The following is a 27,504-nucleotide window of genomic DNA, read 5'->3' on the forward strand; positions in this document are numbered from 1 at the left end:
CGCTCTCGTCCACCGCCGAGATGATGCAGGGCATTGCTCATGGGGTTCAGAGCACCGAGTGAAACGCAAGCATTGTTTGATCAAGAATGAAAAAAACGAGTGCAAAGGTCGACGCAATGCCGCGCCGGTCCGGGCCTATGCTGCCGGACTCGCCATCATTTCGCCTGCTGTGCATGTGATGGCTTGATGGAGAGGGCAAGTTCGCCGATTGCCGCCTGGAAAATCTACTTCATTTTTCGGCGATCGAATGCCTTGAGGGCAAGGAATGCGAGGAAGTGCCATCCCAGGCCAATGTAAATCATCATGAACCAATTCGGGATGTCTGCAAGCGGGGGATGAGGAGGAGAGATGGGTGAGGCAGTGTTGTGTCATAAAGTCCGATGCATGCACAAATGCGCAATCGTGCAAGGGCCCTTCACCGCCCATCGAGCACCGACACTCCGGCAAGTCCGGTACTCGTCCCACGCATCGGCTGGGCAGAGACTCACATGCGTTCCAGACGTATCCGTAGGGCGGGGGCAGGGCCAGGTCCACATCAAAGGGCCGGTTCTGCACCTCTCTGACCCAAAATGCCTCGACGGCATAGCGAGGGGCCGAGATCTTCCAGAGCCAACCGATGTACTGGTAGATGCCAGAGTTTGATTCGCTGATCACGTCGGAGTAGCTGGGCATGACTCCCGAGAGGACTGCAGAGCAGAGCAGAAACAACACCAGAGGAAGCCGAGCGGTGGTTAGTCCATTGGGCAGCAACACAATGGATTCAAAATCAGGGCGGTCGTTGGTAGAGTGAGTTTGTCCGCGGGGGTGTGAGTTTGTCCGTGGGAGCTCATCGTCCAGATCGCCGCCTGGCTCTATCGGTATCTCATGCGCCCGTGCTGCCCACACTTACCGAGAGCCCAGAGTAGAGAAAAGCCGGTACCAGCCAGGGCCACCTGGGCAGGCTTGATGGCGGCCGAGAGGGTGTAGCCCATGGCATACGAGCTAAAGTACAGCGCCGACACGATCATAATGACGTTCCAGTAGTTCATGTAGATCGTGGTCAGCAAGCTGAACGACAGCGAGAACATGAGCGATGCCACGATCATCTTGGGAACGTCGACGAGGAATTTGCCCAGGAAGTACGGAACCGCGCCCATGCCGGCAGAGACATCGCGCCAGTAGACGGGCTTTTCACGACCAAAGGTGCTGGAGCCCACGGCAATGCCTGCAAAGAGAACACCGATACACAGGAACATGCCCATTTCGCTGTCGGCGGTTTTCAAGGAGGGGCGAAAATGAAGGTGCGTGATGGCAGAGCAAAAGATGTGTCAGGATACGTGTCGGGCACTATCGGCGATGCTTTGGTAAAGCGGGACAAGACGCACCGCCTCGAGGGGGTGGATATGGCATCACAAAAGCACCCATACCGCCCGCCAGCGCCGACTTACCGAATCTTATCCGTTGGGTTGGCGCAAACCCAGTAGATTGGCGGAGGCGTGATGAAGCAGATCGGGTTGGGGAGCTGGCTGAAATAGGTGAACTTTTGGGTGGCAATACTGATGAAGCATCCGACGCCAAAGTGCATCATCATTTCGCCGGCGATCGACTGGAAGTTGCGGTAGGCTTGCAGCGAAGCACGCTTGGTCAGATACCACAGCTGGAGGTGCAGGCCGCAAGTCTGCCGGATCGGGTCGGAGCGGCAGATGATGAACGATCCAATCGAGAGCAGAGTCATGCCAAGCTCGAGAGCAACGTCGCCGATCCACCAGAACAGCTCCGAGAAGAACTCGACGATCGCTCGTCCGATTTTGCCAAGGGTACTGCTCTGCTTCTTGACGGGCTCGGTGCCCATCAGCGGCGAGTCGGCGATTTCTGAGGAGGAGCGTTCCTTGGGCTCCACCTTGCGGCCTTCCTTGTGGCGGATCCAGTACTCGAAGAGATCAGAGGTCTTGAAGTTGGGATCCAGAGCACACGGGACCTTTCCGGAGGCGACTGCAGCCGGGAGACAGACAAGTGGGTGAGCGGAAAGCAGAGGGGCGAGGGCGCCTGGACGATGGTGGGGCGCAAGCAAAGGATTGCAGAGCAGTGATACGCACCATCCATGAAGAAATCGCTGGGGCTTTCGTCAGGAGGGCAGGTGAATCCTGGAGCGAGACGAGAGCGGCAGGCGCAGGGTAAGCAGAAGCGATTCATGCGAATTGCAAGAACCGGGGAAATGAGAGCTCCGCACGCATGCAGTTTCGTATCTGCAACACCGATGGGCGACGATGGCGCTTGAGCCGAAACAACAGGAGTGTGCGATGATATCGGCAGATATGAACGCGCGCCGATTCGTTGTCCATGCTCGTGCCGTCGGACATGGGGTCTTACCGATGCTGTCAAAGTATGCAGAGCATTCCTCGCGCGGACCAAAGTAGATGAGACGACCGCCCTTGCCAAGCAGCATAAAGTCGTCAAACTCTCTGAAGGTTGAGGGTGAAGGTGAGTGGATGACGGCAGCGACCAAGAGACCCTGTTGCTGGGCAATCCGGCGGAGCATGTGGCAGAGCTCGAACGACGTGGAGGAGTCGAGGCCAGAGGTGGGTTCGTCGAGGAACAGGAGTGACGGCTCGGCAACAAGCTCCATTCCAATGTTGACTCTGATGCAAGGGGACAGCGGCAGGGTTCCCGAGTGAAGTACCGATAGTGTTCATCGTGCCGGTTGGGTTGCGTGAGGTCAGGCAGGTGTTAGCGGCGGCTTTAGACAGGCATCTCGTACCAAGAAGGGGGAGTCTCCTGCTGTCGGTCAGATGAGCTCGCCGTCCCGGCACAAAGCAGACGCAGACTCGCTTGATGCCCACCTTTTGCGCTGACCGCCCGAGATGCCGCGGACCTGCTCGTCGCCAATGGGCGAGTCAATCACATGAGAGAGTCCCAGAAACGAAATGATCTCGAGAACCTTGTCCTTGATTTTGGCGCTATTCCAGCTCGAGGGCAGGCGCATGCGGGCGCTGTGCATCAGGATATCTCGCACGGTGAGCTCGCGCAGCATCACGTCCTCCTGGGGCACATAGCCGATGAGCTTCTTGTACTTGGAGAGCTCCTCGCCTCTGCCGTTGACCTTGACCGAGCCGGAGGTGCGCTTGACTTTGCCGGTCAGCAGCGTCACAAAGGTGGTTTTGCCGGCGCCACTGGGGCCCATGATGGCGCATGTACGGCCGCCACGGAGAGCGCCGCTGACGCCTTTCATGATCTCGACGCCGTTGGGCAGGACCAAGCCCAGGTTCTCAAATTCGACATCGAAGGTCTTGGAGAGCTTTCCCAGAGCGGCCGATTCTTTGCGATCGGTCTGGTTGACGCTGCCGATCTGGATGCGGTGCTTGAGGAAGCGCTTGCGGTCGTTCTGTTCCTTGAAGGAAAAGGCAACATAGAGGATGATACAGAAGATCAAGAAGATAAAAAGCACTCCGAAGCGGAACGCCGACTGGCTTCTTGGCGGACAGTAGGCCATAAAGTCGCAAGAGATGGGCCGCGTAGTTCCTGATGATGGGCGTTGGGGAGGTGGGATGATGGTGATTGAGAAGAGTCGAGAGGTGGGGTCAGTCAGCTCTGAATGACTGCACTTGGCACTCGGCCCTCGGTACCTGCCAATCCAAGATGGGCGGCAGCAGCATGACCGGATATTGGCTCCGATCCAAACAAGCCAGATCCGACATGCACGACGCTTGGCCCAAGGATGAGACTTGACCAGCAACAGCAAACCGACGACTGCAGACGTGGACGTACCTGCGGGACAGAAGCTGCCCTGGGGACACTCAATGATGTTGGATGGATCTGGGCAATAGTATCCGGGCGGGCAGTAGACCGGCTCGGCGGCGTTGGCGGGGCAGTAGAATCCGTGTGTGCACGGAGCGGTGCGGTTGGAGCTCAAGCAGTACGATCTGGTGGAACGAGGGGATGTCCAGAGTCAATGTCCCAAGGTATCGTCCATGGACACGACTGTGGCTGAGATCCAGACAGCAGCCAAGGATCGGCAGACGAGCGATCAGCAGACGAGCGATCATAGCAGACCAGGCCAGGGGCTGTCTGCGGACTTACCCAGCATCGCAGTTCCAGGTGATGTTGCCGTACTGGGCGCTGGGCTTTTGAGGAGTGCCGTAATACTGGCAATCTGCGGGGCCAGACAGGACGGAGTCGATGAGGATGGGCAGGAGGAGGCACAGTTTGCATGGCAAATGTCGGCAGCAGAGCAAGCCGAACAGGATGTGGCCCTACCGTTGTTGTTGGGGTACTGGGGGCAGTTGCGCCACTCCAGCAGCGAATAGTAGAGGATAGGATCGACATAGGCCAGCATTTCCTGGCGCGAGACATCGGATGGACTTGTGGGAGGGGTTTGGGCCTGGACGCCGAGCTGGGGAGCCAGCAGCAGGGCACCGAGGACACAGACAGCAGCGAAGTGCATGCGCTTGGACATGGTGCCGGTGGTCGTGCAGATGTAGATGGCACAGTTGGTGCTGATGACGGAGCCGATGCTGATGCTGATGTTAATGTTAATGTCGGTGCTGAGGAAGAATGGGCAGCCGCGGGGGATCCGAGCAGAGGATGGCGAACAAGTCGTCCAAGATGGGCTGGGTTGATCAAGTCGAAGGAGACCGAACACCCAGAGCGGGTCCTTCGCCGCCAAGACCGGGTGGCGGTGGCGTGGCGGTGGTTGTATCCCAGCCCGAGACCGCCCGAGGCCGCCGAGAGCGCCCGTGGCCGAGAGCGCCTTGATGGCCCCGCAGTCTCTGTGCTCTCGTCTGCTGCTGCCCTCGGCGCGCTCTCGCCTGCCCACACACACACGCGCCTTCATTCATTTTTTTCTCCTGGGCATTTTTTTTGAGCCAGGACGGCCGGACGGACAGGCGATCGCCCTCTGTCCTGCTTGCATCGCTGGTATCCGCATCCCCCAGCCCATCCCAGCCCCGCTCCGGCTCCCCACCCTCCCACGCACCAAGCCCGACAGCCAAGGCGCCCGTCGCATCAGCCCACAGATCTATCCCTGCCACCGCACCTGCATCGATTCGCCATGGACATTGACAAAAAGCCCGCCGACAACATGACCAGCAAGGACTACTACTTTGACTCGTATGCCCACTTTGGTATGTCGGAGAGGCATCGGCTCGGGAGCGTCCTTGGCGGCGCTGTGTGCAAAGAGTGGGAGACATCTGGTCCTGCTGAGGCAGGATGCGATGGGTGCGGCGTTGAGCCGATTTGATTTGGTTGATCGAGCCGGGTGTGAGGGGCATCGCTGATTGCCCTGCCAAGAGGAGTGTTTGATCGGGCGGCGGAAGCTGCAGTGCCGGCTTGGATGCTGGATCGGAGCCGCTGTTTCTGACCATCCTGCTCTCCCATCCACTACGAACTTGACTCTTGACCGACCGCGATCTGCTATTGCTCACTTGTGGCGGCGATCGCTTGGCACCAACCACTTCCTCCGACCCGCCACCAACCGTCTCCAACGGCTTTCGACCACTTTCGACCACTTCCGACAAACACTGGCATACCTCTTCGCAGGCATCCATGAGGAGATGCTCAAGGATGAGGTCCGCACCATCAGCTACCGCAACTCGATCTACCAGAACCCACACCTCTTCAAGGACAAGGTCGTGCTCGACGTCGGCTGCGGCACCAGCATCCTGTGCATGTTCGCTGCCAAGGCCGGCGCCAAGCACGTCATTGGCGTCGACATGTCCAACATCATCGACCAGGCCAGGATCATCGTCAAGGAGAACGGCCTCGAGGACAAGATCACCCTGATCAAGGGCAAGATGGAGGAGGTTGTTCTGCCCTTTGACAAGGTCGACATCATCATTTCGGAGTGGATGGGCTATGCTCTGCTCTACGAGACCATGCTCAACACGGTCCTGTATGCTCGCGACAAGTATCTCGCTCCCGGCGGCCTCATCTTCCCCGACAAGGCCACCATGTACCTCTCAGCCATCGAGGACGGCGACTACAAGGAGGAGAAGATTGAGTTCTGGAACAATGTCTACGGCTTCAACATGTCGCACATCCGCAACCTGGCCCTCAAGGAGCCCCTCGTCGACACCGTCGATGCCAAGGCCGTGTCCACAACTGCCTTCCCCTTCAAGCACATTGACCTCTACACCGTCAAGATCGAGGATCTCACCTTTGATGCGCCCTTCAAGATCACCGCCCAGCGGGACGACTACATTCACGCCTTTATCTGCTACTTTGACATTGAGTTCAGCGCCTGCCACAAGCCCATCAAGTTTTCCACGGGTCCCCACGCCAAGTACACCCACTGGAAGCAGGTGAGCAGAGCGGTGCCTCCAGTCAAGCGGTGGGACCTTTGAAACCACATACCATGTCCCTGGGCGGTCGATGCGTTGCATCGTCACCCTGTCTCGCTTGCGCCGGCCTCGATTCCACCCCCAACCAAAACCAAACTAACAATCTTCATCGTTTCTACTGTCGCATGTTGTCAATGCGCGCCACCTTCTAGACCGTCTTTTATCTCCAAGACGCTCTGACTGTCAAGAAGGGCGAGATCGTCACTGGTTCGTTTTCGCTCAAGCCCAACGTCAAGAATGAGCGGGATCTCGATATCATCCTCCGCTACCAGTTCAAGGGACAGTACGGAAGCATCGACACTGTCCACGAATACAAGATGTGCTGAGCGACTCGGCTCGCTCTTGGACCTGGATGAAGAGGGCTAGGGGCGGACTAGCGAGTGAGCGGGGCGACGGGAATGACTGACGTTGGGAGGGGGGACACGGAGGGTGCTGCTTCTCTCATGGGGGTTTATGCGAGCCGAAAGTGAGACACGATGGGAAGCAGCAAAGTGAATGAATGCAGCCATCCCGAGGCTAGTGTTGTTCCCTTGTTTGTTTGTTTGTTTTTTGTTCTACGGGCAGCCTCGGTAACCGCCTTGGGTTGCGCGGGATTGGATGCCGCATTTGCCCGATCTCCTCGTTTCGTCACAATACACGCATAGATATCATTTGCTGTGGTCACCAGATGTGAGGTTGGGAGATGACACTTGCAAATTACAGGCAATCCAATAAAAAACGGGACACCCGGGTTTTTGACCATTCATCGAATATTTTGTTACCCAATGTTATCGCGCGCTGGCCATGACCATTCGCCACACATCCGACTTTCGCACCGCCGCATTGCGATGCTACGCCCTCATCCATAGCCTGCGTAAGGTCGCCTCCATATTCAGTGTATCCAAGAGCACCACCCATCGATGGCACCGAGGATGCAAGCTGGATGACCCATCCCGGGTCCCAGCTCGCAGATCCACTTTCTTCGAGCAGGCATGTCCAGTCATTCGCACCCTGATTGAACAGGACCCGTTCCAGACTGGTCCTGTGTTGCGATGCAAGCTCGAGTCCATCCTCCAGAGGAAAGTGTCGCTCTCACTCTGCCACACTGCCATCCACCGAGCGGGTCTCTCACACAAGAGGGCAACACACCTCTACAAGTCCAAGCGACTGGATGAGCGAGTGGCACAGTTCAGGGACGAGACCCGTTCCATCGACCCACGACGATTCGTTTTTGTCGATGAGACAGGGATCAGGAAATCCATTTTCCCTCTCTACGGATACTCACCGAAGGGTGCTCCGCTTCGCCAGCGCAATCACATGAAACACAAGTCTGTCTCGGCTGCATTTGCCATCAACCACTCTGGTGTGCTGCATCGCATGTACATCCCCACATCATTCAAGACACACTCGATGGTCGAGTTCTTTGAGCGAGCGGCCTTCCCAGACGACTCTGTGATTGTGATGGACAATGTCAGCATGCACAAGACACGGGCTGTCCTGGACTGCATCGAGCGCCGAGGATGGTCAGTGATCTTCACCCCACCTGCTTCACCCGACTTCAATCCCATCGAGAACTTCTTTGGGATTGTGAAGCATCAGTACAGGAAGGCAGCAGCGCTGAATGCCTCCGAGGGGTTCAGGATCGGGATGGTGACCCTGTTTGAGTCTGCCGTTCGGAGGGTGCTTCCAGATGTCTTCCCACGGCTGATTGAGCGAGCGATGCGCTTCTGGGGTTGAGTTCCCTCCAATCACGCCGCCATTTTCACGCTCAAATCCCTGGCTTGAACCTCTCGGCGATTTTTGAACAGGTCACTTCCCCAACCAGCCCGCAAAGACGGGCTCCTGCTCTCGGGTATAAATGCCACATCTTCGTCCTGCTGCTTTCTTCCCTCATCTCGCCTTGATCGGATCATCGCGCTATTGTACGATAAAAAAAAGTCTCTGCTCTGACCAGTACCACTGGCAGACATCCAGCATCCTCTGCCCCCATGCCTCCGAAGCGTAAGGGTACCGGTGATGGCCAGCCTCGGCCACCCAGGCCCAAGAAAGCCAAGTCACAGTCGGAGCCTGTCTCTGGTTCGTATTCTGACCCCACGCATACTTGTTCGTCTGTTGCTCCGTCGCTCACCACCACTGCTTCTGCAGATCCAATGGATCTCGATCCCACCGAGCCTGGTCCATCTACTTCCTCGAGTACCGGCAAGCGATGTCCCAAGTGCGATGGCACCGATCACGAACGTTGCAACACCAGCAAATGTCCCAAATACCGGCCCCTCAAGAGTTCTGTCGTCCCACTCGTGGATGGAAGGTCATCCGCCCCTCAGTTCAGCTGCTTCAAGCAGACGATGGATGGCTGTTGTCTCAATCCCGCTCTCCGCGACAAGATCCAGGCCACTGTCGCAGCCATGACCCAGATCCAGTTCGAGGCATCCAGGCTGCTCAACCTGCACATCCTGAGGTGCATCGAGCAGGATCTTCCCGTCCCCGTCATTTCCAAGTCCACCCCTGCTTTCATCCGCCAATGCTTCACGATTGTCGAGGCCGGTGCCCTCTCCCCGACAGGGGACAATGAGAAATACAACGAGCATCTGGTCGCTTCCTTTCGCGACTATCAGACCACTCGGCACGCAGACCTGCCTCCGGCCCCTCGTCTGCCTGATGGTGCTCACAGTCAGCTTCTCACACTGGCTGTCAATGCCTATGCCATCAACTGCACCACCCACCTCGACCTGGCCTACTGGCGACTCCTTCGCCGCTTCTGCGCTGCCGTCTTCCCAGCCAACAAGCATAAGCACGAAGCCATCGAGGCCTGTCTCGAGCTCTTCGAGAAACCAGGGCAGACTCCACCCAAGGCCGATATCGAGTTCCTCTATCCCGACTTTGGCCACGTCCTGGACGAGTTTCGGTACAGCAGCGACCAGGACCGCTTCCGGGCCCTCCATCGCCTCTCACACCATGTGAGAATCCTCGCCCGAGACAAGATGGTCGACAATGTCCACAAGTGGATCGACTGTGACATGCCCGCCCTCCGAGTCACCGAGTTGCAGCGCCAGGCCAAGCTGGACGAGCTCACTGCCAGAGGCATTCCCTCCGACGACAAGAGGTTCACCACGGCCAAGTCGGAGCTCGGCACCACCAAGTCCAAGATCAACAAGCTGGCATCCAGACTCAAGTGGGCACTCAAGCAGCTCGCTCTCGACACTCCTCCGGCCGTGTGCACGATGGTCCCTCTATGCACTGCCACGGCCAAGTATGTCAAGATTGACACGGTCACTCTTTGGAATCTCCTTGGTCCAAAGAAACGCCTTGGACTCACCCGGGACATGCTCAAGGAACAAGGTGATGACGGTGTCAACAACCAGGATCGTCTCTGGCGCAGTTGCTTCAAGCTGCGTAGTTCCCTCTTCCAAGAGCGGGACGTGAACAAGAAGCTGTTCAACTACGAGATCAGCACCGATGGCATTGGATGCACCATCGGTCTCGTCAAGTTTCTGCCTCGAACCGATCACACCGAGACCATCGAGCCTCCTCCGACTGCCGAGCAGCGCATCCAGACCCACATCGGCGACCCAGACCCCGACCACACCACTTGGATTGGCATCGATCCTGGAGTCGGCTCCATCTTCACGGCGGTCATCCAAGCACCGGGCCACCAAGACGAGGTGGTCTCGTTCTCCAATGGCCACTACCAGCACATGTGTGGCCACAAGTCCAACACCGACTGGCACAACACCATGAAGTATCGACTCAGCATCGAGACCTGGATGTCGACCACCCCCTCGCCCAAGGTGTCGTCCTCGGAGGCTTTCAAGGTCCATCTCACCCATGTCCTGCGACCGGAGCTGCGAGTGCAGCTCGACTTCCACCTTGGCAAGAAGGCCCGTCACCATCGCTTCACGGGCCACAAGAGGCGCCAAGTGGCCGTTGACAGGATGTGCAAGGCCGTCCTGAAGCACGCCCCGATACGGACCGATGTGGTGATCGCCTTTGGCAATGCGTCATGGCGTCAAGGCAAGGGCTATGCATCCAGCCCTCGGAGGCAGCGATTTGCTCAGTACTTTGAGCAGTTCGAGCACCACCGACGCCGTCCCAATCACCCTCACGGAAGCGTCAAGGTAGTCTCGACGAACGAGTTCAACACCTCGCAGGTGTGCTCCAAGTGCCTGGAGCCAGTTCGGTTGGAAGGACTCGATGCGCCCAGTGTTGCGAATTCCCACTTTGTCAGGAGCTGCAAGAATCCCAGCTGCCGGACAGTGTGGAATCGCGACGTCAATGCGGCGCGCAACATGATCACAGTGTGCAGGTCGATTGTGGAGATCGGAGAGCGACCGGTGGTCTTCACTCGGAGGCTGCCAAAGTGATCTGTTTTATTTCTTGTGGCTTTGCTTGACGCAAGCACAGCACATACTACATGTTCATGGAAACGGCTATATTGTCCCGTTTTTTTCTGAATAAAGTGTAACCATGACAGTATGTTTTCTGTGACCTGAATACACCCACCCACTCATCGCATTCATGGCCAAGCAAGTATGTCAAAGGGAGACCGAAGTGGTGATTGCCTTTGGGAATGCATCCTGGAAACAGGGGAAGGGATATGCCTCCAGTCCCAGGAGACTCAGGTTCGCCAAGTACTTTGAGCAGTTCCACCACCACCGGAGACGACCACCAGACCGATCCGTCTCCAAGATCCATGTGTACTCGGTGAACGAGTTCAACACATCCCAGGTGTGCTCACATTGTCGGGAATTCAAGCGACTTGAGTCACCCGAGTATCTTGATGTCGAGAAGCCACACTTTGTCCGGAGCTGTGCAAGCTGCCATACGCTGTGGGATCGAGACATCAATGCAGCCAGGGACATAATCTCGGTATGCCAGTCGATCATCGCCACAGGAGATCGACCGGGTGTATTCAAGACTGTGCTTCCCAAACCAACCAAAACCACTCGATTGCCAACGAAGACAGGAGTGCAATGCCATGGCCTACCCGCTGGGCCTACAGTCAGTCAGCGGGCTTCAGAAGCCAGAAAGTGACTGTCCCGTTTCTTTCTGGATAGACTGTAAGTATCTCGCACTGTTCCTTGAGTATTTCGACAGTGGATGCCGGGTCGCCCATATTCTGGGCAGTCCACTTCGGGGTTGCCATCCCTCTTGGGATGGTCGATGGGAGGTGTTTGACTCCCTTGTGCAAAGTGTGTGTGTGCAAAGTGTGTGTGTGTGTGTGTGTGTGCAAAGTGTGTGTGTGTGTGACGGCGAGAGGCTTCTCGCCTTCCCTCGGGGGTCTCTCGCCAGAGACTGCTCTTCTCGCCGACCGAGGTGGCTCCGAGAGCGCGTTTTGTCGTTCTCGCTGATTTTTTTAACAAAAATTTTTTTCATAGTGTCAGGGATGCTCGCCTTCGTGAACCCATCAACCCACCAACCACCAACCCATCCGCACGCCAACCCGCCCAACAATCTGCTCCCGCAGCAGGACTGACTGGTCACCATGGCCGCTCCCGCTGCTCGGCTCCTGCTCATGGCCGTGTTATCACTGCTGATCACCCGGTCGCTGGCCGACAACTACAAGCTGTTCCTGATGTCTTCGTCGATCGTGGGGATCCCGATCCCGGAAGCCCCAGAAGCCTCAACAGCCAGTCCCCGCATGTCCTATACCCACACCTTCCTCCACGAGGGCTCGCCGCTCCTTTTCCGAAAAGACCGGAGCCACTCGGTGCCGTGCGACTGCCGTGCACCCTGTGAGGTCCGTGTATCCTGGATCGGCAGTGTGAGTGGCTCAAGACCAATCCACATTGCCATCAAGCTTACCGCCCAAGAGAGCACCCGGCTGACCATCCCGCTCGTCCACGATTGTTTGCAGGTGCCGCTTAACGTCAATCTTTCATTTTCCATCGACAAGAGGGTGAGTTTTGTGCGATCCAGACGGAGCCCAAGTTAGGCCAGCCGACAAGACTCGCCGACCCAGTTCGCACACAGACCCACGCACACCCAGCAACCCGGTTGTCAGAACTGTCCGTGCTCATCGCATCCCCTCAACTCCTCGACTCTTGTTTCACCCAGGGCTTGATGTTCAATATCCATCCCGAATTCCATTCGGTGACGGCCCAAGCCAAGATCGGCCAGGAACAACGGTTCATAGATGACGAGAGCTACTTTGGCATAGGTTGGTATTGATTGTTGCGGCAAAGCTTCCTCCCCGTCCCTCGTCCAGTATATGCCTCAGTCAAGAGACATGCACCGCCATGGTCTTGTTCGATCGGATCGAGACTGAACCCCCATCTTGCCGCCCAGCCTTCGAAAGCCTCCTCTTTGGGTTCATTCCCGCCTCCTCGGTGCGACTAGGTCTGGTGATAGCCATCGTCCTTGCCTTTGGATGGCTCTGGGCGTATCCCCGAATGCTCCTCGAGATCCAGCTGGCCTTTGAGTGCCCGGATGCTGAGCGGAAGATCGAGGACTAGACTCCCAAGCGGAGCACCGGATCAACCCTGCACATCTCAACAGAGCTTTCGTTTGGAGTCCGATTCACCTTTGCCGCATGCCAGCTGTGAGACGTGCCCGTCCTGCGGAGACGATCGCCGAGGATATCACCGATGCATCGCAACCCAGAACAGCCAGATAGAGAGTCATGGCGCGCAAGCCAACTTCCATTCGTGAAGGCCGACTTGTGGACGCCCTAGACGTTCAACTAACGACGAATATATCATCACTGAATGGCAGCAGCAGCAGCGAAAACGACGACACCCCACTGCGCAACCGCCGATGCACATCTCCCGAGTACGTCCAGTCTATTACGAATCGAAGGAGATGTGATATCGCTTCTTGGAGCGCATCCCGTACTGGTCAAGGGTCTTGTCACGCCAAGGATGCATCGACCTTGGTTGCAATATCAAGATGTGGGCACCAGCCCCTGACTCTAACGAGCGCATGAGGACGCATGACAAGAGTCTCTCCAGGAGATCGAAATATCCCTGGCTGAGGTTTTGGCTGTTCGGCTTTGTCCCAGTATGCAGTGGCCTGGCACAGACATGTGGATTCAGTCCTTATCGAGCTGTGATCCAGTCGGCGACTCACAGACTGGTATGACACTGTCATCACAAGTATCAGAAGTGACAGGTCAGCGTGCGCCGGATTGCAACCATCCAGAGCAAAGGTTCTTCGGGGACATGCATCCATCAAGCCGTACACACCAGCGGGCAGCAGAGTAGGCCAGAGATCTCGCTCTCAATGGCCCGATGCTTGCATACGTGACACATAAAGTGGATCGCCTCGATGATCGGGCGTCCAGAAGCAATGCAGGTCGGGAAGGCAATGTGGCAGTGGTTGCAGAACGTTTGGCTGTCGGTTCCAGAGGAAGAGCATATTTCTTGGATGTCAGCAAGCGACCCGATGCTGAGGGTGTTTGCGGACGGATCTACCATGTTCCTGGCCGAACCAAGGGATGCAGATAGGCCCGCGCCACTCACTTGTCTCTGATAGAACCAGCGCAGTTTGTGCAGCTGACCAGTGTGCCCTTGGGATCGACAGGTGGATATCTGGCCGGCAAATCGTCCAAAGAGTTGTCAGCGACCGTAATGCTGCCCATGTGGAGCTTGTCGGATATAACGTGGCAATTGTAGCCTGCGACGCCTTACTGGGTAAAGATTGACAGAGCGAGCCTTTCGTAGCTGGCTTGAGTGTCCTCGGAAAGTGTCGAAAGGGCCTCGAGTTTGACCAGGGCTCGCGAGCAGGTGCCGAATTGCTTGGCTTGGATGCTCACCAGCGCAAGCAGGCAGTAGATGACTTCCGGATCAAGGATATCCTCGTAATCACGGAGAACGCTGGCCTACGATAGAGATCGAGAGCGCCGTTGGTCCGTCCGTCGGGTCGGAGGAGCTGAGTTAGTACCCAGGGATCTATGCACCAACCACAATTCTATGGTATCTGTGCCGAGACGAGCGAAAACCTTTGGTCCCTCTTGAAGCCAGGATGCCTACCGTGTTCACGGCGCCCTCAAAGTTGCCCGAGTAGTATTGCCGTTGGCACAGAAGGTAAAAATGATATGCCTCGGCGCCGCGCCAGGCATTTTCCAGGAACTTGCCGTCCATGGTGTTCTTCTTGTCCTCCTCGAGTAGACCGTCCAGTGCCGCCGTGACCTGGGATGCAGCGCCAGGACGCACGATCAGAACATGTCGCGGTTGCTGCTCTCAAGCAGTACCCGAGACCAGGCTCTATGCGAGCTCGCCAACTGGACGATCTCTTACACTCTCGCGGCCCAGTCCCTTCCCGGACTTGTGTAGTTTGTGGTAGGCTTCGACTTCGAGTGCTGCAAGGACATAGAGCTTCTTGATGCACAGCGGGCTTTTGTTCGCCTTTGTGGCAGTCTTAGCAAGCTGGATGGAGCAGGTTCGGCAGCAGATAAGCTCCTCAAGTGCGCCGCTTCGTGGCCATTGGGCCATGGCCCATAGGACGGTTTAGGGGCACAGCGGCAACACTGCTTGCCAACGAGTTATCATTGGATCCGTGGCTGTGCCCCAGGTCTAGACTGCCGTGGCAGCCTAGGCCGAGACCAGCTGCTTCACATCATACAAACTCACGTCAAACAGAAGCTTGGCAGACTTTTCACAAGCGTTGGCCTTGCGGTAGAGCTCGATGGCTTCGATGACTCGGTTGCTCTGAAGCAAATGACTGGCGTACTTTGCAAGCAGAGGCTCAATCTCCTTGAATTTGTGCGCCTCAGCAAGCTCGACCGCAGTGTTCCACTGATTGATCCGTTCGGTCACGGTCGATGGAGGGAAATCCGACCTGTTAGTATGTTCAAGCCATGGATGTGCATGTTCCAGAGCCGCGCTGACTGGACGTGCCCGAGGTGCGGGGTGCTACTCACTTGACTGAGGTATATGCACGTATCGATGGCAGCTTGTATGTCGTTGATCTTGACAAATGCAGCCACGGCCTGCTCGCACATGCCCACAGTCACAAACTTGTCGGCCAGGTTCTATGGGGTTTGGAGGCGGTCCTATTAGAAGCATCCCTCAGGCCCGCACACTCGATTTGGCACGCCCAAGAACACACCGCCAAGTCCGGCAGTGCTCGCTCCTATGGTCTCAGCAGAATCCGAGACTCACCCTGAGAAGAGGATCGCCATCAGGGAGCTGATATATCATTTTCTCGAGATTCTCGTAGTCGTCCAGAAAGTAGAAGCACTCGATAAGCCGCTCGTTGCTGCGGCCTTGGGTGTAGTACGTGATGGATTGAGACCTTGACTCCGAGGACGCAACCAGGTGGTGGGCCAGCCCATGCCCAATGTGTCGATCCAGCGCCAATACGACAGAAGAATCGAAAGCCAAGTGCATGCCGTCAGAAACAATGTTTTCGCATCCACCCATCCATAAGAATCCGATCAGAATCTGCTTTGCCTCCTCAACTCGATTCGCTGGCTTGGAGGACCCACCATCGTTGCCGGTCAAAGTAGTAATCGCCAATGGCGTTCCACGCTTTCTCGAGGACAATGTCATCTCCGCCACTGCCGCCGCTCTTGATGAGCTGGATCACACGGAACCAATCGCCCAAACGGATACGCAAGTCGATGGCAAGATCCTTGCGATCCATCTCGAGATAGATCTTCTCTGCGGCGTCGTGGTGGCCAAAATATGCCTCGATCTCAGCGCGTTGCTTCATTTTATCCTTTACATATCAAATTAGATGAGTTGGCCAATACTCAGAGAAGATATCAAGCATAGCTGCATGTCTAGCTGAGCGCAACTGGGCACTCGATCGGTGGCGCGTTCGAATGAACAGCTGTCAAAGCGGCACCACTGCGAGTACTGTCCAAGGAAGTAGAACTTTCATGGCATTGCCAAGCGAGAATGTCCAATATACGGAAGTCACTTACATCATATTTCTGGAGCCGCTTGATGAATTGAATGCCCTGGTAGTCCGTGCAGCGGATCAGTGCCTTCTGGGCAACCGTAAAGTCGAGCTCCTCCAGAGAAGCGTCCGCGATCAACTTCCACAGCCGAGGATGTGGGTTGTCTTCCACAAACTGGAGAGCGTCCGCGATGCCGACCTGACTAAGAATGTCTTTGAAGCCATACATGACGGAGAGAAATGCGGTTGTAGATGCAGGTGTCAGCAGCGGTGGTCTCGGTGAGCAGATATCGCCACTGCACACGATGACAGCGAGAAAACGCACTTCGGGTATCGCGCAGCGATTTGGTCTCCATGTTAATAATGTGCTCCTTGGATGGACCCTCGGGATCCTTCAGCAGCTCGTCCAGCAGCACGGCCTTGATCTGGAGCTTGTCGAATCCACATATGTCTGGTGTCGTGTGAGAACGAAATCAGCGAGTCTCGCCAAGGCTGCTCGAGCACCGCGTTCACATGGTATGAACAACGGCATCAAGTTGCTGCAGACATCATATTCCCATCAATGCTCGAGCATTCCTCAGGCAACCGGGCCACACTTACATCCCGAGCATGTGATGGGCTCCTCAGGATCCAGGTTGCGGAAGACGTACATTCTGGTCTTCTCCATAATGGCAAAGAGCTCCGGGTTGTCTTCGGCCCTGCAGCACCGGGTGGATTCATGTCAGTATCGCCGAGCGCATCAACTACATTCAAACGAATCTATGCCATGTCCAGCCTGCTGTTTGCTTTGGGCCAAAGTGTGCGCACCATCGGACATCCCAAACGTCCTTCCTCTCAAAATCGAGCAGCTTGCCGCTGTCTGACAGCTGTTGCTGTAATGGGATCAAAAGCGTGACGAAATGAGAATCGTGCAAGGGGCTTGGGCCGCCACGATCTGCCCGATATTCCAAGGCCCCAGTAAGAGGATACCAACCGCACTGTCAAGCAAGGGGATGAGCTGCGGCTTACCTTGGATCCCACCAATCCGCCGACCATCGTGGATCCCGATCCGCTTGACCCGTCTGCCGGACTCGTTCCGGCCGGCACCCCCACAGAGCCCCCAGAAGCACCGCCCGCACCGCCACTGATGTTGGTGGCAGCCCCGGATCCTCCGGGAGCGAGCGCGCCACCTTTGCGGTCAAACTCAAAGATCTTGAGCAAGCCAGCGGTGTCGAGCATCGCAAGTCGTGAGGAGTTGCAGTTGAGGGATATGAATTGGGTCCGTATACCGGTGCTGTACTTGTTCTCGAGTGTCATCGACGGAAGCACAAACTGCAGGAGCTGACCGCTCTGTCGCGCAAGCACAAAGGTCGAATCGCTGGCTGTGGCCGAGACAATCGAGTCTGACGAGGGCCTGGGGCAAATACACAAGGGCACATGAGCACAACCCGGTCTGCCGATACCCGAGGCAGCCTCCGAGATATACACCAAGCTAAACAGCCGATGATAACTGATTTGATATGCGCATATCTGGACGCTCCGGCTCACCTCTTCTTCTTTAGCTCAACCACAAACGACCCACTGTCTCGGGTACCAATCACCGACATGTCGTCAACGTGGAAGGCGCGCTCCTTGGTTTCTTTTCGTCGCATTGCTGATTGGTTGTGAGTATCATGGCCGAGCAGCAGATCCAGGACACACGGCCGGGCATTAGCATCCCATGTTGAGGTTACGCGTTGGCGTCCCACACTGAACGGCATATTGGTGCGCTTTTGTTCCACAGTTTGTATTCACAGCAGTGCGCTCCAGTCAGCGTGCGCCGCCCTTACCGTCAATCGCAGAGAGCTTGGATCCGAGGACCGAGCTTCGAAACTGCCAGTACATCACGATATCCGATGAGGCCACAAAGACGTGTGTCTTGTTGATCGCCGCAAATCTGGGCTCAAAGTCAATCTGCTTGGATTCGATGGAAGTGCCGATGGAGTTGACCACGCTGATTTGATATCTGATGCGCGCAAGAGCGAGTCAACAAATCAAAGCAGCGGGCGAGGCTGCGCATCGCAGTACCGGATGCTGCCGCCGGCTTGCAACCACCATGCTAGGCGCCGGTCTGCTTTTGGCCAGGGTTCGGCCGGATTACTTACTGCTCGCTCAGCTCTTCGATCTTGGTCACTAGCACGCAATAATCTCCGCTTGATGCAAGTGCCACCAACTTGGATGTGTTCCTTTGTCACAGCGATCGGACATTAGCGATCGGGCATTAGCGATGACAAACGCTTCGCACAAGCGTCCGTGCGGGATGGAACAACGCCAATGGCTCTCGATCTAGGGTATTCTCGTCGACGATGCGTGGCCTTACTTTGTGTTCTTCTCGTTGGTCTTGGAGTTCCAGAAGACAATGTTGGTGTCGGTCCTCTCGGACTTTGTGTAGGTATACACAAGCACATCGCTTGCAAAGAACGACCAACGATAGTCCGGTCGAATGTTTGCAAAGTAGATGAACGAATCGACAGCCAAGGCGATACGCAGGCCGCTGTACTCCCAGCTCAGGGATGTGATGCGTTTCCCTGGCACCTTAAGAGATCTCACGTACTGGTGCCGAGACGGAGGCGTCAGATACCATCGCTGTAGAAGTGAGTGCGTCTGCGCTTAACCAGAGTCCTTTGGCCGTCGGATGAACTCACCTGTCCATGCGAGTCGTAAAAATGGACGACGCTGACTTCCTTCTCGTCGCCCTGCGCGCTGCGTGCGTGCTGGACGCCGGCGACGGCCAGGATCGATCCGTTGTTGTTCCACTTCATCTTGAGATGTCTGAGGTTGGTGTCCAATACCATCGGGGCTGGGGATATTGTTTGTGCTGTTGATTATCAAGCTGATCTATACCGAGCTATGTTGCTATGGGCCCCTTGCCTCGAATCACCGCCCCATCGAAGAAAGCGATTCCTTACACGAGTCTTTCTCGTCCCTCATGATCTGGATCTTGCCATTTTCGAAGCATATAGCCAGACAAGGTGCCCGGGGCTCGATGTAGCCGTTGCTGCCGTTGTACCAATCCAGCGCGGCGATCTTGAGCAGGCCAGCGCTTTCGCTGCCGTAGCACGGGACTTTGCTCTGGAAAGTACACAGCAAAGCGTCAGTCCGGCCCTGCGAGGGTCAGGCAAAGAGAAGGAGCGCCTTTGCTTCGACAGCATCCGCACTAAAGTACTTATGATATTGATGGTAGTGCAGAGATCTTACCACAAAGTTACCGGACGAGTCATATAGATGAAGCTCGCCAGTACTCGTGCCAAAGAGGATGTTCTTGCCGTCGGGCGACCACTGGACGTGGGCAAGCTGGCACTTGAGCTCCTTGCCCCACAGCCGGTTTCCATCCACAGAGCCGACGATGACGGCGCCTGGGCGATGGCAGAGCGCATTGCAGCGTGAGTTCGAATACGCTTCGGTTGGCGACACAAATGGCGAGACTGCTCAAAGATGCGAACCACCAGCGCATGAAGAAAGTCACGGACGGCAAAGTCCCAAGCAACACCGTTGGGACCCACGCCCAAGCAAGTCTCTGTTGGAAAACAACGCAAAGTCGCTGCCGGAGATGCAAATGGGAAAAATATGCAGAAACGCATCACAAACGCACCATCCTCATATGCGATGCAGATCTTCTGCCCGTCCCGATTCCATTGCATGTCGGAGACCGTGCTTTTGTTTCGGTTGTTGATCATCTCCTCGTACCAGATTCCCTTGTAGAGAATCCACACAATGATCAAGCCCTGCTGGTCTGAGGTTGTCAGTTTCCTGTGTTGTTGGTTCCAAGTCGAGACCACGACAGCGCCTACAAAGAAACAAGAGAGTCCATCAATATGGCTACGTCGTGGTACGGCTCTGGCAGTCACCATCGTTGCAGACACGACAACGATTGACGACGACCATGAGGACGTCACGCGACATATGCCTCGGCTGTTCCAGCAGGCAGGCACCGACGCAAGCAGCATCTTGCAGAACCCCCGAGCCCTTTGATTTCGTGATGGCCATCCCTGCGGTCGTCACAGCGACAGCGACAGCCAGGTCAGGCTGCTCGAAATCGCCGATGTGGGCTTTATCAGCGTCGCGTTGGGACCTACCCGTGTGCCCTTCCAACGTTTGGTTCATGGACAGATTGCTCAGGTGCTGCCCAGTACCAGTCGAGCCTGCGCCCTGTCCTGCGGCGCTGGTGCTGGTCGGGTCGCGGCGAGAATTGTAGTTGTTGGGCTCGGTGGTTGCGACGGGGGTCTCGAGCTTCAGGACCTTGAGCAGCCCCTCATCACCACCACAGGCAATCCATCCCTGGTCATTGTACCAGGAGACGGTGTGGAGCTTGACGCCGTTTGGGATGGCGATCTGGACGATATCCGCGGCAAAGGATGATAGCAGATCGGCGTGTGAGAATCCGGGGCCTATTATTTGCATCCGCATATCGAATCTGGAATCTGCCCTTTGCCCGCCTGCCCATGCATTTGCCGCTTTTCCATTCCACCCACAGCCGCGATAACCAACCTTTTTGCTCAGATAGATAAACATGGCGCCGTCTTAATTGGGCCGATCGACAGTGGCGTTGCAGCTCAGTGTACCCGAGGGTGGTGGCTCGCAGCAAGCCAGAGCCGAGCAGATGAAGGCGAGCGTTCCCACACGAAACCCGAGCCGATGACCCGAGCCCATCCGGAATGGCGCCGGCTGCGTCCTCTCTTCCCGCCACGAACCGACCTGCTTGCCAGCACCAGCGTCCGTCCTCTGCAACACTGCGATTGAAAGCATCGGCGCCGACCAGACCGGCAGCACCATCGCATCACAACGACGATCGACATCTCTACTGCTCTGTCCCCAAAGTCGTGCAGTGTCTGCCGTTGATGCCGCTCAGCACGCCGCCATGATCGATCAACTCCCTGTCGAGATCACCGCAGAGATCCTGCGCTATCTCGGCTTTGCAACCCACCAGCGGCTGCGGGCAACCTGCCGCATGCTCGCTCGGATCGTCGAGGGCCTGCCTCGGCAGCAAGGATACATCTCTCGGTACCGCACACTGCCTGAGTTGTCGGATCGGCTGCCGCACCTGATTCATGAGCTGCTTTCAAAGCAGTGTCTACCGTCGGTCCAGGACGGCCCTTGGCTCCATCTCGCCCTGCTCAGTCCTCACATCAGCTGGCATCAGCCCGGAAACGGCTGGCCCTCAGCGGCCTGGTCAGCGCCCGATGGCTGCGGTGCAGCGTCCCTGGTCCCGCTGTTGAGCAACCATAGTCTCCACGAACATCGACTCTATGTGCTCTTCAAGATCCAGCGATTCAAGGTGCCGCCAGCAAACGATCCCGAATCCGAGTCCGAGCCCGAGCCCGAGCCCGAGCCGGCAGCCGAGTCTGAAACGAAACCCGGAGCAGATACCAAATCCGAACCCGATGCTGCTGCCAACCGGACCAGCATCGACCATGCCCAGAAACAAACCCCACTTCCCCGGCTATCGCCTCCAAAAGCACCGCCGCTGACCCGCCTGCGAATCTCGGTCCGACTGCTGTTTGGAACGGGCCTCAGGCTCGATCGTGGCCTCTACATCATCTCGGAAGGCATTCGGGCCCCGATGGGCGACTGCACCTCGGTCTGGCTGAGGCCCGAGAACCGCCCGATCCGCAACGTCTACAACACTCCCGACTGGGGCGGCGACCCCGTTATGCGCAAGCAGCTGGGCCAGGACCGCCATTCGACGCACCTGCGTGCGTTCATGGAAGAGAGGAGCCAGGTCGAGCTGCGATATCGCGGCGGCGGATCCGATGCCTTCCTGAACGAGACGTTTTCGCTCCTGCGGTCGCCGGAGGGTGATCTGCACCAGAGCGACTCCAAGAGTTGGATCCAGATGGTATGTCGCAATACCGAGCGCATCGACACTGCCGAGATTCTGCCGGCTGCATCCCTCAGTCAAGACCACCACGGCGCGGTTAGATCCAGCCGCTCAGGCCATCTCCATCATGAGTTTGGTGCCCATGCCGAAGAGAAGGCCTTGGCGCTGGTCAAATGGTTCACCGATCTGGCGACTCGGCTGCTGGATGAGACGAATGCGGCCCCGCACGAGAACCTGGCTCGACACAAATTCGCACTTCGGCGGAAGCGATGAGCCCGCCACTAGATCGTACAAGACCAAGTCCAAGTCCAAGTGCAAGCCCAAGTGCAAGATCCAGTGCTCGACAGCACACCCGGAACAGGGCCGCAGCCACGGATGTGGGGCCAAGTCCGGTGTCAACAGAGCAACCATCCTGAGCAACTCCACATACGGCATCCAAGTTGACGAGGGGACGAACAAACAGGGCTAGACATGCCTTTGGGCTTGCTTTCGTGCAGCCTCATCTCTTCACCCGAAACGACGGACTATGCAGAGACTGGGGTTGATTCGTGTCCACCGCCGCGGTTGGACGACAGGCTTGCCTTTGGACAGCATGATCGCAAATATCACGTCGTAGACTCGTGCCCCTCGATCCATGGATAACATACTTGAGGTGGGCGAAGCACGGAGGTGAGCCAACGAAATCCATGTAGCCCATGACAACTCCTCCCCCCCCTCGTAACTCACTACAGCCAGCGACGCGTTGATCTTGCCGATGGCCGCCGGAGAGATCGGCGGATGTATTGATGATCCAGGAAGAAAACAATCGCCGCTGGACATGGAAACGTCTCCCGGCTGCGCTTCCCGAGGACGCTCAGATCTTGGGGGTGTACGGAACGACAAAGTCGAAGGCAAGAACACCGGCATCTGTATCCATTCAGCAAGCCGCCCCTCCCTGTCAGTCGTGGTGGATTGTCTGCGACTGCGTGGTTTCGACGCGGCGACAGCCGGCGATGCTTTGTAGATCACAGGCACCATGGCCACAGACGGTGCTACTTACCAGCCTCGACATGGGGTCGGATGTGGTTCGTGACGACGCCGACTAATGAAAGATCGCGGATGAGTGACTCGGAAGACGACAGTGAGCGACGGCTACGGAACATCCGGCACCTTACCGTGGTCAGGATGGATGGCGTAGCCCTGCAGAGCCTGGGTCCGCGACGCAGGTGGCTGGAGGTTAGATAGAGAGCGATTTGCATTCGCTGCGCTGGAGCCGTCCATGATCAAACCTCGCACCAAGCTGGAGTGACACTGACCTCCTTCGACTCGAACTCGGCGCTCAGACCTAGACAATATCACAGATACGGACGGTCAGCGCTGCAGAGGCAACATCCGAACGAGTCTGGCGGCTGTTGCTGGCGAGAAACCCCATACTACGACTTGATATCAAGCCGTGCTTGTTGAACCTACCGTGGGTGTATCCGTGGGCACGCTCGGGCATGAAGTTCTCTCCGGCTGCAATCTGGTTGTGTGTCGAAAGTGTTAGCGGCGTGAGGACGACGAGTCGTCTTGTCAGAACATGGAGCAACCCAGGAGCAACCAAAGCCCAGCTATCGGATGCGCCGTTGTCTAGCATATAAGATCAGCAGCAGCCGCACCTTGATTAGACCAGGGATGTGGTGGAGGTTGTTGATTTCGCGGATCATGGTGTCGATGGCCTCCTGAGGGACATCCTTGCGGATCTTGAGCAGAACTGCATTGTGGAGGGGCACGGCGATAGCGAGGACAGCACCGTCAGCACTCCAGAATCTCAGAGAGGCCGCGCAGTATTAGGTTTGGAAACCCAGCAGCCTGACCGAGGGCCTCAGACCGCGCCAGGAATGTTGGTTGGGTTTGCATATGAACAGGCGCGTAATCGAGATGGTGGGCTGTGTGGGCTGTCGCAGGGAGATTTGTCGGAGCCGCTGAGCGGGCTGCCGATCAGTGCCATCGCTCTCACCGGTGTGAATGACGACCATAGCGAAGGAAACGGAGAGCAGAAAGCGGAAATGCGCGAGCGGACGATGGGTGAGTATCCGAAAGCGCGGATGGCAATCAAGAAAAACTGATGGAGGGAAACGAAGCAAGATTCGATTTCAAAGCGAGAGAATCTGGCGAGAACGCAGGTGAGAGAGAACATCCGCCGGGCGATCTGGTCAACCAGTCAAAGGGAGTGCTGCAGACTGCATTAGCATTGCGATTTCGTATCGCAGTGCATCCGTCGCAAGCATCGGATAGTCCCAAGATAGTGCATATTCGCAGGGGCCATGTTCATGAAGAGGACGACTGCCGTGCAGATTCCCACAAAGCATCTCGCGAGAACAGGGCCGAGAACGCGGGCTTCTCTCTCGGCCGTTGGCTGTGCTCGATCGGGCGCAGGACTGCCAGCGAGCTTGTTCTCATCCCCATCCATTCATTCACCCATCCATCTATCCGCTCATCCGCCCATTTACCCTGCCCAAAAATGAGCCGGCTCCTGCTGCCCCTGACGGCCGGGGCTCTCGCCGGCGCCACGGCATACCATGTTTTGACCACCCAGTCGGACTCGGACTTTCAGTCGTTCACAAGAGCGCTGAACGGGATGCGCCAGGATCTGGACTCGTCACTGCCTCAAGACAGCCGCGAATCGGTATGGCTGGCGATTGTGGCCAGAGTGGTGTGTCAGAGGAAGCCGGCCCAGGGCTGCGATGCTGTCGAGAGCTGGACGCAAGGGAGCCGACATCAAGAGCCCGGACTTGACGACGGATGTGACAATCGAGCATGGGCCAGGAGCTGCCGAGCCAAAGTGCGATATCGCTAACGGGTTTGTCTATCCAATCAACCAACGGTCGCTATCGTGGACAAACGACTGCACGATATGTCTATGCGTGACTTGCGGTGAACGATTCTGGACTGAAAATGGGATGATCCATCGATGCATGGTCGGCAAACCTGCTTGTTACCGATAGAACCCCGCCGGCAGAGCCCAGGGCGACCGATCGGGATCGTACGTTTCCTACTATCTGCGATCCATCAAGTTGCCTGACTTTGAGCGCAGAAGCCGCGAGCTCAAGTCCAACTGGAACAGAGTGGTGTCGGAGGCGATCGACAAGATCACAGGCACGTTCTGAACAAGCACGATGACTTTGATGGCTGGCAGAGAGCCGTGTTCAGCCGAGCCAACAGCAACACGAATACAGCTTGGTGTCTCGATGGTGGACATGATTGACATGATGGACATGGTTTGTGGTCGGTGCATCGGCTGTCCAGGATACAACGGGACCCGCCATTTCCCTCGGACAAAAACACGCCGTAGTTGGATCGTATCATATCACGTACTGGCCCAAGTGTCAAATCAACCCCTGGCTGTCGGTCCCAGGGAGTTGGTGCCAGGCTCCAATATCCCATCGGCCGAGCTCGTCATACAGCGCAAGCCCTGATCGACACCAGACCGGCTAACATCATGCAATCCACACAAGCGATCTGCATGCTGAGGTGTCCCGTTTCAGAATGCCGCACTGTTACCCGTCGCTGCAACGGCGGGATCGGATGCGGGATCGGCTGCATCCATGCCGACCGCGTGGTCGACAGACATCCGGCAATGGCCGGCCGTTGCTCATGATGGCTCACCGTCTTGGCATGTGCGCTATCGACCGGGCCGGAGTACACCGCTCGGCCGTCACCGCAGGGCGCCGTCACAGGGGGCGGCACCACTGGGCCGCTATCACAGGGCCATCACACGGCTGGAGCGGTGACGCACCGACGACGGATTGTCGTCATGGTTCCCGGTCGCCGGAAAGCGGACCCATTTCTGCGCCGCCCGGCAAACGCCGCAAGGACACCTGGTAGACACCCGGTGGACACCAAGGACATTTGGAGACATCTGCTGGCGCTCTGCGGATGCTCCGGAGCTGCTCTGCTGATGCTCCGCTGATGCTCTGCTGATGCTCTGCTGATGCTTGGTCGATACTTGCAGACGCCCGATGAGTCTCGGATCGCTGCAGGCGACCCTCTCCCGCGGGTGGCATCTCGCTGGTGCGTTGCTGTTTCTCACGAGAACGCCTGTGTCGCTGTTCTGTGGTGCTCTCCCCCCGCCGCGTGCTGCACAGAAGGTATGGCTCTCGCCGGGACATCCCCGCCGCCGATTGGCCGCAGCCAGCCCCGGCCAGGTGAAAAGCGGGCTCGCGGCCTCGGTTTTTGCGGGCTTTGCGTTTTGCTTTTCGTTCTCTTCACCTGGATTGCCCCAGATCCGTCTGCTCTGACAAGCCTCTTCTCCCTCCCACCATGTCTACTCCCGCTCTCCGAACCGCTGCTGCTCGCGCTACCCGTGCGGCCTTCCCCTCCACCATCCTTGCCTCCGTCGCCAGAATGTCGTCCAACATCCGCGAGTCCGGCGGCTCCTTTGGCAAGCGCGAGGTTGCCCAGGAGGAAAAATACATCCACGATCACGAGAAGGATGTCCTGAAGAAGTTCAAGGATACCCTCGACAAGAAGGCCTCTGCTCCCGCTGCCGAGTCCGCCAAGCCCGAGGGTGCCCAGAAGCCTGCCGAGGCCGATTCCGAGCACATCAACCCCACCCCTGTGGACTCGAACTACGGCGGCAATGTCCGATCTGGCGGTGGTGCCTTTGGGTGAGTGATCCGGACCTCTCTCGGGTGCGACCGATCCATGGCTGAGGCTGCGAATGCAATCGCTGCAATGCATACGCGTGAGGGGCCAAGCACAGAAGGCGACCGGGGAGGGGAGGGCAAATGGCCGGAAGCGGCTTGGGGTGATCTCGCCGCCTGCGGACGAGCCGCCGCAAGCAAGATCGCGAGCGCACTGGAGTGCAGCACACCGGCATTGCTCCTGCATGGTATCTTTGCATGAGCAGGGTTGTCGCTGTGCCATGTCGAAATGTGGAGGCGATCGATCGATCAGGCCGATGCACTTGGTTGTTCCTGGGGGTGTGCCAGTGTATCGGTACCGCGAACCTGGTTCCTCTGGCGCAGGCCAGTCCCGAATCCACGATGCATTGTTACTGATCCTGACTCCCCTCGCTCTCGCTCCTGTGTGTCGCCCTATCGCCATCCACCGCTCTGGTTGCGCTCACCCCTCTGCAGCAAGCGCGAGGCCGTCCTCGAGGAAAAGTACTTCCGTGACCACGACCGCGAGCTCGCCCAGAACCTGCGCAACAAGCAAAAGTAAAAAAGAAAAAAAGCAGTTCTCCAAGTTTTGGCATTTCGTCCATCCAACGGGAGTCGATCCGATATTGAAGTGGTACATCCTCCACCCTCCCGACGGCTTGCGGCCAAAAATGCTGCGTGTGATCGACGTCGTCTCCTGGCGCAAGATCAAAGGCTCTGTCGGGGCAGTTGATGGAGCTCCAGGAAACGGTGGCAGGAAGCGCACCAGCCTCATCTCATTTTCTTCCGGCTTTCTGAGAGCATTCGTCAATACACCGGAGCTCATCTGTCTTCTGCGTTGGTGCTGGTGTTAGTGTTGGTGTTTGTGTTGGTGCTGGTGCTGGTGCTGGTGCTGGTATCGATCGCTGGTGCT

At 57.1% G+C, this 27,504-nt stretch overlaps 7 protein-coding genes across 7 annotated transcripts; 4 read left to right on the plus strand and 3 right to left on the minus strand.

Annotated features, from left to right (window-relative positions):
• Positions 1-40: 40 nt before the first annotated feature.
• Positions 41-4,625, minus strand: BJ171DRAFT_465975 (uncharacterized protein). The gene is made up of 10 exons (XM_053108552.1): positions 4,234-4,625; positions 4,057-4,129; positions 3,745-3,899; positions 2,820-3,498; positions 2,350-2,618; positions 2,076-2,123; positions 1,428-1,971; positions 890-1,245; positions 489-686; positions 41-322 (listed from the first exon to the last, which is right to left on the minus strand). The coding sequence occupies exons 1-10, from the start codon at positions 4,430-4,432 to the stop codon at positions 225-227; spliced, it is 2,619 nt and encodes an 872-aa protein (XP_052962161.1). The 5' UTR covers positions 4,433-4,625; the 3' UTR covers positions 41-224.
• Positions 4,626-4,875: 250 nt separating this feature from the next.
• BJ171DRAFT_532157 (S-adenosyl-L-methionine-dependent methyltransferase) lies at positions 4,876-7,018 on the plus strand. Its single transcript, XM_053112775.1, has 3 exons — positions 4,876-5,099; positions 5,515-6,275; positions 6,467-7,018. Exons 1-3 carry the CDS (start codon positions 5,027-5,029, stop codon positions 6,638-6,640), a joined length of 1,008 nt encoding a protein of 335 aa, XP_052962162.1. The 5' UTR covers positions 4,876-5,026; the 3' UTR covers positions 6,641-7,018.
• Positions 7,019-11,678: 4,660 nt separating this feature from the next.
• BJ171DRAFT_301573 (uncharacterized protein) lies at positions 11,679-12,942 on the plus strand. Its single transcript, XM_053107009.1, has 4 exons — positions 11,679-12,054; positions 12,148-12,189; positions 12,348-12,450; positions 12,579-12,942. Exons 1-4 carry the CDS (start codon positions 11,776-11,778, stop codon positions 12,743-12,745), a joined length of 591 nt encoding a protein of 196 aa, XP_052962163.1. The 5' UTR covers positions 11,679-11,775; the 3' UTR covers positions 12,746-12,942.
• Positions 12,943-13,354: 412 nt separating this feature from the next.
• BJ171DRAFT_588781 (uncharacterized protein) lies at positions 13,355-20,663 on the minus strand (the record flags this gene model as incomplete). Its single annotated transcript, XM_053114449.1, has 25 exons — positions 13,355-13,372; positions 13,532-13,622; positions 13,751-13,819; positions 13,919-14,109; positions 14,261-14,419; positions 14,528-14,656; positions 14,861-15,025; positions 15,151-15,261; positions 15,392-15,524; positions 15,718-15,950; positions 16,159-16,346; positions 16,459-16,584; positions 16,734-16,831; positions 16,941-17,005; positions 17,142-17,526; positions 17,661-17,751; positions 17,942-18,117; positions 18,257-18,337; positions 18,472-18,704; positions 18,797-18,951; positions 19,061-19,223; positions 19,350-19,507; positions 19,744-19,938; positions 20,228-20,483; positions 20,640-20,663. The coding sequence occupies 25 exons, from the start codon at positions 20,661-20,663 to the stop codon at positions 13,355-13,357; spliced, it is 3,693 nt and encodes a 1,230-aa protein (XP_052962164.1).
• A 346-nt stretch (positions 20,664-21,009) lies between these two features.
• On the plus strand, positions 21,010-22,242 carry BJ171DRAFT_588782 (uncharacterized protein; the record flags this gene model as incomplete). The annotated part of the gene is made up of 1 exon (XM_053114450.1): positions 21,010-22,242. One exon carries the CDS (start codon positions 21,010-21,012, stop codon positions 22,240-22,242), a length of 1,233 nt encoding a protein of 410 aa, XP_052962165.1.
• A 580-nt stretch (positions 22,243-22,822) lies between these two features.
• Positions 22,823-24,206, minus strand: BJ171DRAFT_640902 (stress responsive A/B barrel domain-containing protein; the record flags this gene model as incomplete). Its single annotated transcript, XM_053115772.1, has 7 exons — positions 23,948-24,206; positions 23,607-23,701; positions 23,419-23,470; positions 23,265-23,293; positions 23,124-23,178; positions 23,009-23,050; positions 22,823-22,875 (listed from the first exon to the last, which is right to left on the minus strand). Exons 1-7 carry the CDS (start codon positions 23,964-23,966, stop codon positions 22,823-22,825), a joined length of 345 nt encoding a protein of 114 aa, XP_052962166.1. The 5' UTR covers positions 23,967-24,206.
• Positions 24,207-26,182: 1,976 nt separating this feature from the next.
• On the plus strand, positions 26,183-27,422 carry BJ171DRAFT_532216 (uncharacterized protein). The gene is made up of 2 exons (XM_053112776.1): positions 26,183-26,597; positions 27,069-27,422. The coding sequence occupies exons 1-2, from the start codon at positions 26,251-26,253 to the stop codon at positions 27,151-27,153; spliced, it is 432 nt and encodes a 143-aa protein (XP_052962167.1). The 5' UTR covers positions 26,183-26,250; the 3' UTR covers positions 27,154-27,422.
• Positions 27,423-27,504: the final 82 nt, after the last annotated feature.

Source organism: Polychytrium aggregatum (genome assembly GCF_025602895.1).
Source record: "Polychytrium aggregatum strain JEL109 chromosome Unknown BJ171scaffold_84, whole genome shotgun sequence".
In the NCBI taxonomy this organism is placed as follows: domain Eukaryota; kingdom Fungi; phylum Chytridiomycota; class Chytridiomycetes; order Polychytriales; genus Polychytrium; species Polychytrium aggregatum.